This window comes from Falco cherrug, chromosome 4 (assembly GCF_023634085.1).
Source record: "Falco cherrug isolate bFalChe1 chromosome 4, bFalChe1.pri, whole genome shotgun sequence".
Taxonomy (NCBI): Eukaryota; Metazoa; Chordata; class Aves; order Falconiformes; family Falconidae; genus Falco; species Falco cherrug.
In genome coordinates, this window is record NC_073700.1 from 45,202,297 (window position 1) to 45,213,202 (window position 10,906).

General features: G+C 46.7%; 1 protein-coding gene across 5 annotated transcripts in view; it reads right to left on the minus strand.

Moving 5' to 3' along the window:
• Window positions 1–8,833, minus strand: part of CRTC1 (CREB regulated transcription coactivator 1) — a 47,019-nt gene extending 38,186 nt beyond the window's left edge. For 2 of the 5 annotated variants that reach the window (XM_055707989.1, XM_055707987.1), the window contains exon 1: window positions 8,647–8,833. In XM_055707989.1, the coding sequence (XP_055563964.1) occupies window positions 8,647–8,772 (126 nt within the window). In that variant the 5' untranslated portion in view covers window positions 8,773–8,833. The remainder of the gene's footprint in view (window positions 1–8,646) is intronic. The other 3 variants (XM_055707990.1, XM_055707988.1, XM_055707986.1) reach the window with 2 other exon arrangements.
• Window positions 8,834–10,906: the final 2,073 nt, after the last annotated feature.

The window sequence follows — 10,906 nt, forward strand, 5'->3', positions numbered from 1 at the left end:
CACAGCTGGTTCCGTTAAAAACCTATTTGTACAGAATAAATGCACAATTTAGCTGCTGCCGAGTCTCCTGATGGTGCACACGCAGAGAAAGCCATCTCACGCTGACCTTCAGCCCATGAGACCAAGATAACACTTCACCAGTCCCCAAAACCACCATGGCCTTTGCAGCATGTTCTTCCCTCCCAACAATTCCTCCCACTGCAGCTCAACCTTAAGCCCTTCTATTACAGCTCAAGAACTTGTTTGTAGCTCATGAGGCACCAGACAATTCCCTAGGTATTAAAAATATCTGCCATTAGAGTCAAAATTCTTCGAATGCAAAAGGCTTTACAATGTAATCATTCACTGCACAAAAGAAAAATCTAATTACAATGAGAAGGTCAATAAGACATTTGAATCTGAGTAGGCTGATGGAAACTTTAACAATACTTAAGATATTATTTTGCTCTCCCTCACTAATGGAGAAAAGCCACAGAGGTGACAAGGGGGGGAACAGGGTCTCATGGAATTGTGATTAAAAGACAATCCTTGCTCATTGCATGTACAGACAAAACCAAGAGAAACCCAGTGACACCACTCCAATAATTAGCGGTTGCTGAACAGATGCCATGAATACAATCCCCATTAAGACTCTGCACAGAATAGGTGAGAAGTCAGTATATGAAACAATCACTCGTCTTCCCTTCTGCCACCGAGTTTTTCCCCCCTTAATCCAGCTTACAGATGTCGAAACACCACTTAAGGACTCCAGAGCTAGAAAAATCTTCTGCACAGCTTCATATCGCTACAAGATGCTGCTTCTACAACAGGTCAAAAGAGGCACTGACGTACAGAAAGGCAGGTCACAAATAACTGATATGCTTTCTGAGCTGAGAACTATCACCATCTGCCTGGAAATACACGTATTTTGGAAAATCAATTCAAATTCCTTCCCCTTTGAGACCTCGGCTGTCCAAGGACAATAATACTAACATAAATAGTAATAGCTGGGTATCAGAATTAATTGAAAACTCATCTAACAGAACTGCAGTCAGCCATTAACACATCTTACTACTACGTAGTGATAAGTAACCATACTAAAAAACACAAGTTAGTAGCCCAGCAGGGATATCACAGAGGATATTTTCCCAGTCGTCAAGAAAAGCGATGGACCGAGCAGGCAAGAAAGTAATACACATTGAGAACATCTGCCTGTAAAATACAGACTTTTAGACAGGATTGTGAAGTGCTGCAGAATTATTACTGAAGCCTAAAGCCAGAATGCATCATTTCTTTCTCTACTTCATTATTTAAGACCCATTTTTTTCTGGGTGTGTGTTGTTGTTTTATTGCAAAGGCTTGTTCTGGTACAAGGGGAAGAAGTTTCAGTCCCCAAGAAATAATTTGCAAAACAAGACTATTATCAACACTCAGTTACAACTTTATAATTTATAAAGTACCAATGAGATCATACAAAAACATCCTTGGTCAACAAATATGCACTTTTGCAATGTTGATTTGGCTCGACAAGTACCAATGGAGATCTTGACAGAAATCTTGTTCCTGGATATCACTTACACAGCACTGAACATGCTACACAAATGATTTAAAACAAATCAAAGTGACATTTTAAGTATTAACTCCTATGCACTATCAGATACACTGATCTTAGCTAATGAGTTAAACAAAGGCTCACAAGTTTGAATACCACCTCAATTTTACACCGAAACCTTTGGGACCGCGTTTGTTTATTGAAACGCAATTAGTTTAGACCAAAAGAAAAAAGGGGAAGCAGCACTGAGGTCGCAACCAGTCACTGTCACAAAACGAACACTGCTGCAAGCTGATGTTCACACACGCAAAAAAATCTGCCAGATTTTGACAGTTTGCTTCTTTTCACCCACTTACTCCAATCCTGTCTGCTACCCTATACCCTCAACTACAAAGCAACAGCTACTCCAGCATGTCTACAAAAACACTGGGGTAAAATTTTAGCCATCGCAACCAGAAATGTTATTTTTAACAAGGAAAAGCTTATTTTCTTTATTTTTTTTAAGATACAGTATTACATTTGCTGAAAAGTGCCCTGAAGTACACTTGAGTTTCAGATCCTACCTCAGGTACAAAAATACTGATGTCAGTGTGGAACATACCATTAGAGACTGATCGATGCTGTCAGGGAGACTAACAAAACCACGATAACACAGCCCAAGAAAACACTCCTTTGCAATTAGAGATAGATAATAGAAACCAAATAAAAATATTTAGCTTTTAAGACATTTTGTTTAAATCTCTATTGATCATTTTTGAGAAGATGTCTACTTTTTGCCAAATCAGTATTTTATTATCGCTACAATGAAAGTGTCTAGAAATACCTGATCATTTCTTGCAGAAAAACTTAAACAGCTAGTCAGAGCAGGAACCTGCCTGGCCTAAAGCTCACCTTAAAAAAAAAAAAAAAAAACCCAACAACAAAAAAAAAACCAAACTGAAAACAAACCCAAACCCATCGGTTTGATTTAATATGGCCAATCCTGATGCAACCCACCGCTGAGCCATGCCAGAGCTCGCACTGACTGAAAAGCTTACAGGAGCTTAAATGTGCACAATGCTGCTGCCTCAGCAAAGAATCAGGGTCTTGATCTTGATAAGGGACGGTAAATGCTTCATAACTAAAATCAATGACATCAATAAATTGATTATAAAACTGAAAACATGGTTAGTGCTAGAAGGAGCAGTTGGATGAACAGATTAAAATAAATGTTGTTTCAAAATCAGCACAGGTAATGCAAGATGGTTAGGAAAATAAAAATGCAGTTTACATGATAAAAAAATTAAAATAAAAAGTAATCCAATTGAGAAACCTAACTACAGTTAAAAATGGTTTTCAACACCACATCCTTACACAATCATATTATGGGCTTTCCAGGGCTTAGGGGTTTCCCCCTCTTTTTCTCTCTTTTTTTTTTTTTTTTTTCACTGTGTAAAGAGCCGCTCTTTTCCATTTCATCTAACGGGTACTGAAGAAAGCTTGTGCCTAAGCCACACTGCTACTAAAATAATTTTTCAGTATAACATATTCTCCTCTTGTACTGTTTTGTGGTCTAATGCTTTACTTAAGCACAGAACACTCGTTTACCTCTGCCCTTCTACTGATGCCAGCACATAATTCAGATCATCACAGCAACAACTCCTCCTGTTGACTGATGTTTTTGCCATGTCTGTAACTTCTACAGGAGGTTTTTAGCTCCTATATTGGCAACTATAACTGAAAGGCATCAAAACTTCAATTTGCAAATACAAAACCAAGAAAATCAGTATCTGGATGTAAAACTTTTCAGGATCTTAACTCCAGGCAAAGCTCACCTCTGCAAGAATGGCTTTGCAGCTCAGTAATTCTCTTTGAGGGAAAACCCCAAATCACCCTCAAAGAGTTGGAAGAGCTGACTGTACATAACCTTGAGAATGTATTCTCTTACTAAATGAGCAGCTTCTATAAATGCAAATTACTGCAAATGCTCTCCACCGCTGAAGCTAAAGAAAACTGAAATGCACCACACTGAGCTGAGTTCCACACGTTCATCTTGTGAATTACAATTAATACACTGAAACAGAGAGGTTGTACAATCATAGTTTCACGTGCCTACAGCTCCTTCATGGCTTTGCTACATCATTAAAACAGATGGACTTCGCCACTGCACAGAAAAAGACTGAGAGCTGAAACAAGCAGCTGTAATGCAGGGCAATGATGGAATAGTAATAATAATAATAAAAATGTCATTGTCTCCTTAAAAGAAAAAATAACCACAACAAAAACCTGACTGGGTTTACCAGAAGCAGCGTCACACTGCTAACTGAAGTATGCGAGTTGTCCAGCATGGCCTATCAGAAGCCGATTTGTATGTTTACCTTGGACAGCTCAGATGAGTTAAGGAAAGCCGCGTGGGGCACACAGACAAGAGATTCTTTGTGCGCCTGCGAGTAGCTCACCTCTGCATTTTCACTCTCCTGATTTACAATAATTCTTTCAAAGAATTAATGACAGTGCACCATTATTTCAGCCTGTGTTTGTCACAAGAATGAAGATGCCCACTGCCAGTGGTACAGACACTGCGATGTGGGGAGCGTGTCTGGTGGTACGGAAACCAACTGACTTGGTTCTGTGTCCTGCTTCATCAGAGAAACTAGAGGAAGATCACAGATGAAGCCTAAGCGACCTATTTCTTTGTCTGGAAATGTGCACATTCAGGGCCCGAACCCTGTCTGGGAAAGTAACAAAGAAGAAAAACACCGGCTAGAACTTGAAAAACTAACATTTCTCTTTTGAGAGAAACTCATGATACTATTAACTTGAACAAAACTACTTCCAGTTGAAAGCATTAACTTCCATGCTTGGATGGCTCAGTCCTGATTTTGATGCATTTCTTTAATAACTTTCCAACATTCAAAAATACTATTACATAGTCAGGAATTCCTTTTTTATCAAATTATTTAATAAAAACATGCTGAAGACATTAGGAAACATTGCAACACTGTATCATCATTAGTGTTTCTCAGTTTTACAACCACAGATTAGCATTCCTGATTTAACTAAGCGTTTAAATACTGTTTTGCATCCTATCTACATTGAACGATGATCTGTGAATGTACAAAGAGACATTTTGAGTTCTTCCACAGCCAGTAGGAGCAAGTAAATGACTGACTGTCTCATATGTAAGTACAAGTTTTGTTACAGGGAGGTGTGTGCCTGTGTATGTTTCTTTAACACACACACATACACACAAACTATGGGGCTTTCACTTGGATTTTATTTAATTTCGCTTCAGTCAAATGGACACCTATGGATAGCTATGCTATTACAATATATTCCATCTGAAAAAAATAAACTAAAACAGGATCTTCACATTAAAAATATTCAGGTTTAAAATAGAAACACTGACTCTTCACATAGCTTTCAAGAACTCAGAAAAGCAATGCAGGCATACACAACTTTTGGTAGCACCTAAAAATATGCAAGCAAACCTTGTCACAGCACCATCGTACAGATTGACAAAGCATTAAATTATGTGCCTGGCAACACAGAAAATAAGTTTTGTATCACTGAGGAATACAGGTCATTACTAAATACCCTCTTTTTGAGAAGTGCTGTTAGTAGTGGCTCACTGAGGCACTTTCTGCAAGCTGCCTGCATGGGGGTCTTTGCGTGCAGAAGACTGTATAGCGGTGCTGGAATTTTGCAGAATGTTTCCAAACATCACCATTAACCTCAGTTTTCTTCCCTGTTTTCACTCCAGTAGCATCAGCGCAGCTCTCCAGGCAGGTGGGGCTGGGAGACAGCACTAGTTGGTGTGGTTTTGGAGTTAGGGGTTGGGGGGGGGGGGGGGGGGCTTTTTTTCTTTTTTTAAGGTAAGACTGCAAGGTCCATAAGAGGGAGCTCAAACACAGCTCCGGATGAAATCCCTCAAAACTGAGTAACTTTAACAATGTATATTACAAAAAACCCCAATCCTAGAAACCTGAGAACATCTCTAACTGAACAAGACCCACCTTTAAAATGCAGGTCACAAGCTATGCCCAAATTTTCTTTAAAACTCTTAAGACTTTCTAGCATATGGAGAGTCATACATTGAAAAGATCTGCACTATCTGTGTTATCTGCATGTTAATGTTTTGTTAACTACAATTTTAAAGGGCAGCGACAGCCTTGTATGAGTAAATACATGCAACGCAGCAAGCATCACTGGGCTATGTTACAAGAGAAATTGAGAGTGGGCCCTAGTAAACAACCCATGCTTAAAACACAGAAATCAGTGCAGTTCTAAAATTTCATGCTTCACATAAAAAAAGGAAAGGAGCACAACCACAAGCAAAATATAAAGAGTCAATGTCACAGCGAAAAAACCTCCCCCTCTTCTCACCCACTTTGTTACTATGGGACTCACAGAAATCTCTGGATTATGAATACGAAGGTCCCACTCACAAGACAATTAAGCAGCTCCAGTGCTTCTACCGACCACCCACCTCCATGACTCTTTGCAAGGTCTGTGTCTCCCAGAAAGGCTAAAATGCATTCTTGAATTTGCCAGCTGAAAAACAGCACCTTGCTGCTCCTGAGCATAGGGGAACACGTTTGAAACCAAAGCGATTTCTTTTTCAAAGGATTTATTATTTTTTTTAATCAATTGAATGGTGAGGGCATGAGAGAAAGAAAGAGTTAATATCATGCTCTGTTTTGTCCTGGGCAAGAAAGACCTATCATGACTTTAAAATCTCAGATGAACTGAACAGTATAAATAGGCGGAAGATTACCAAGTCAGAAAGCAAGCTCAGAAACAGCATGTGTACGCACAAGAAATGGTGGAACAGTAGTTCTCTGCCTCTGCTAGGACCAGTAACTAACAATAAAACAGACAAAACTGTAAACATTGCAAAAAGACAATTACTAATAATGAAAAGGCAACAGAAATTTTGGGCTGCTTCCACAAACTGAGTAACGCGTTTTCAAACTGACAGCAAAGTGTTGGTTGCCAAATGAAAATGAGAGCAAACAGCAAAGTTGTGCTTAACCCCTTTTTGCTTTTATACTGCATTTTAAACACAGATGAAATCATGGAATTTAGAAGAAAAAGTCTACAAAGGGGACATTTTACTCAGCTATTTGGTCAGTGTTTCCATCACTTCAGTACCCAGAATCCTCAGAAAACTTATTCATCTTGGGTCCTTTTCTCAATACCAGGTTCTTGAAAACAAGATGGGTTTCCGTCTGCAAAACCTGGGGTAGGAACACTCAGGTTCAGTAGAAACTGAAACAGGATTCTGACTTATCTTGCGGAAGGTGAACGTTAAACCTAAGAGTTAACTGAAGGACAACCTGTAATTGCAGACTTCAAGAACGATCTCTCTCTCAAGAACGCCCAGCTCTCAAGCAGCAGCCAAGGACTGACCACCAACAGGCAAAACCCCACGCTATGGAGCTGCACAGGCACGACAGAGCTGCAAGAAACAGGATGACTCCAGCGACAGCAAACATCTCTATATTGCCCTCACTCTGCTCTCAACTAACAGTAACTCTACCAGCATCCTCTATGAAACATCAGCAAATAGTTTAGCACGAAAAAAGCTCTGGCCTCACACCTTCCCAAGCAGGAGCTGACAGAAGCAGTGTGCCTTTCTCTTACACCTGACCAGCAGCAGCACCAATCCAGAACCGATGTTTAACCTATCCCAACACAGAGGAAACATTTTACTGCAAATCCAACTGCATGTTCACTTGTTCCCATTCCTGTGAAGGTTCAGCCACAAACAAGATCCTAAATTTCCTTTAAACGGTTAAAAGAAAAACAAAAGCGTTGACAAGCAAGCAGGTGAGAGGATGATCATAGAGAAAAGCTCTGATATCCCTGTATCTAAACCAGAAAAGGCTTCTGATGTTTGGAAGCGCATTTGTTATGCCGGGAATTTCTGCTGATGGGCTTTGCAGAGACATCAGAAGACAAGGAGGATTTGGAAGCGCAGCAATTAGCACCTATGATAACTAGAGTATAACACGAACAACATTAGTGACACCGAGTCCGGCAGCTCAGGGAAACCAGGGCTTCCCCTGGGGCCTGGGCTGCCCTGCCTGCCCCTGACGGAGCAGGGGATGCTGCAGGGCCCCGAGGGAAGCGCTCCTCAGCAGGCAGCTGCAAGGCTGGCAGCCCCTGCCCCGCAGGCTGGGACCCCCGCCCCGGTCTGGGCTTGTCCCAGGCTGAGGGAGCAGGACCCCATCCCCTCAGACCCGGGTGTGGGAAGTGGGACCCCCCTGCTCAGCCTCAGGGCCTGCCCTAGGGTGAGGAGCTGGGGCTCCCCCTCAGACCCGGGGCCTGTCCTGGGGTGAGGGACCAGGGACCCCCCCAGACCCGGGTGAAGGAACTGGGGGGACCCCTCAGATCCGGGCCTGTTCCGGGGTGAGGAACCGGGACCCGTCCTCTCAGACCCGGGTGAAGGACCAGGGAACCCCTCCCCTCAGACTCGGGTCTGCCCCGGGGTGAGGAACCGGGACCCGTCCTCTCAGACCCGGGGTGAGGAAACAAGGACCCCTCCCCTCAGATCCGGGTCTGTCCCGGGGTGAGGAACCGAGACACCCCCCTCAGACCCGGGGCGAGGAACCGAGACTCGCCCCTCAAGACCCATCCCAGGGGAGAGGGGATCTCCCCCAAGCCAGCCCTGAGGAGTCCCCACCCGTGAAGACGTGAGGGGCCCGCCGCGGGCAGAGCCCCCCCCTCCGACGGAGGTACCGAGGACGCCCCCGGGCAGGCCCTGCCCCGCCGCCCCCCGGCGCGCACCTGCCCGCGCCGCGCCGCCCCGGCCCGGCCCGCCCGACGGCAGGTGCCGCTCTCCGGAGGATGCTCCGGCCCACGGCGGGCACCGGGCCCGATGCCGGGGAAACGGGAGGGGGGGCTGGGGGGGGGGCGGAGGGGGGGTTGGGGGGCGCCTCCCGGCCCCACCAGGGGGCGCTGCCCGCCGCCCCGCCCGCCGCCGCTGCCCCCGGACCGAGGGGCGCCGCGGGGGGCGCCGCCGCGGGGGGCGCCGCCGCGGGGGGCGCCGCCCCTCCCCCCCCCCCCGCCTCCACCGGGGGCGCGCGCGGGCGGGCGGGCAGGCGGCCGCAGGGACAGCGACGCCGGCTCACCCGGTGGGCGCGGGTCAGGCTCAGGTCCTTCATAACCTCCTCGAAGGCCGCCGTCTCCTCCGCCTGTTTCTGGTTGTGCAGCGCGATCTTCTCGCTGAATTTCCGCGGGTTGTTCGAGGCCGCCATCTTCCCCCGTCCGCATCCCCCTCCCCGCGCCGGAGGGGGCGAGGCGCATGCGCCGGGCGGGCCGGCCGGCCGGGCGGGGGGGCGCAGGGCGCCTGCGCGGCGGCGGCGCGGGGCGGGAGGGGGCGGCGAGGGGGCGGAGGGGCGCATGCGCGGGGCGGCGGGCGGCGCGCGCGGGAGGCGGTGGCGGGCGGCGCGCGTGCGCAGGGCGGGGCCTTCCCCCGACGCCACGGGCGCGCTGAGGCGGCGTCGCCGGGGCCGGTTCCCGTTCCCTTCGGTCCTGCCGTTGCCCCGCCGCCACGTCCCCCGGGCTCTCCGCCTTTAGGGCCCTGGCATCACCCTCTGGTGCTGGCGGGTGTCCCCGCCTCCGTGGGCCCCCGCGCCTCGCGGCTGAGGGCGCTTCCCGCCGGAATGCGGCGGGGCCTGAGCCCCGGGGTGCGCACCAACAGCCAGGCCTGCCCCTGAGGGGGAGGTAAATCCCAAACCTCTAAAACCCCAGGTATTTTGTAACCAGCAAATTTAAATCCTCAATTTTACTTTTTTTTTTTTTTTTTTTTTAAAGTCATTGAGAGCTTAGCGGGCTTGTTTCAAAGGGGCTTTTCTCTGCTTCACAAAATGGGAGGCAGGAGAATTTCCTGAACGAACCCATTGTCCCAGCACCTCAGGTGGATCCAGTCGGGCCCTGCTGAGGCATGAGGTGACAAAGGTCCAGCTCCTGTCTAAGATCCAGCTCCTGTTCCTCCACCTGCTAGTGCTGGGAGGGAGGGAGCAGCATGTGCAGCAGCCAGAGAAAGGGAAAGGGAAACAACTTACAAACTCGTTAGCAAGTCTTGTAAGAAAGCAACAGCTCCTACTCTTCCGATTGCTGCCTCTTCCTGGAAGATAAGATATGTGAAGCTCCAAGATGAGCCATACCTGTACAGCAGAAATCCCAAGATACCAAGTAAAGGCATTATTTCCAAGAAAGGTTTAGGAATTGTGAGAGTCTCCTGCTTTCCCAGACCATTTAGGTGTGTTGTACAGCAAAGCAGAAGATGCTACCGCAGCTCTGTTCTAAACTATGCAGAAACAAAACGGCGCAGTCTTCCCACACAAGCGACTCTTTGCTGCCAAACTCCTGCGAGCACATCCAGCTCCACCCTGCTCCCTCTCCCATGGCCTTCCGCAGACGCAGATTTCTTCCCAGCAAACCCCAACTCGACGTCAACACCACCAGAGACTTGCTCCCCCCTCCCCACGGAGTCAGGACCTTGACTGACCGAGCCAGTGATGTGTGTGGGACGCAGCGTATCTGCCACAGGGACGGGATGACAGGCGGGGATGACCCTGCTGGGATGTGAGCGGGCAGTTCTAGGGAGTACAGCCATTTCAAAACATAAGCTTAGGCTTATGCATTGATTCCAGCTGTGTTAACGTCAGATGAGTGCAAAGCACTGTGATATGCAGGACACACGCATTAGGCAGTAATAAATCCTGACAGTACTGCTTCCCCATACCCACATGTTGCCCTTTAACGCTTTTTTTTTTTTTTTTTACAAAGCGACAGAGAGAAAGTGGACACTCTCCTTTTTTGGTGCATCGCTCTGCCCCTGAATGGTGCTTACTCCAGTAACCAAATCCTGTCATGGTTAAACTATCAGATCAAAGAAATCAAGACTGTTCTCACTTCCACTACTGATCACCTTTGTGGCCTTGGTTCAGTCAGCTTACCAGTCATTTATAAGCATTTCCCGCCCACATAAAAATAAGAGATTATAATTATCCACCACTGCAAGACTGTTAGAGATGGATGGATGAAACTTAGTTCAGCAACTGTGAGGATTACTATTAGCCACAAAGTCACGTCCTACCCTAAATTCTAGTTGCCAGCTTGCACTTGAAGTTTATAACATGGTATGAGATACCATCGCAGAAAACAGAGCTGGGACTTAAAAGATCATCTAGGCCCTGCCAGGATCAGCCCTTCCTCTGTCATTCCTGACAGATGTTAGTCTAACCACTTCTTGCATTTTTCACCAGGAATAAACAACCGGCACACATATTCAGTTAAATACCCTCTAGCTGCACACATGAACAGCGTATGACCTGCAAAATTGGCTTGTCATGCTAAAAGCATATAAATCATAAAGATTCAACA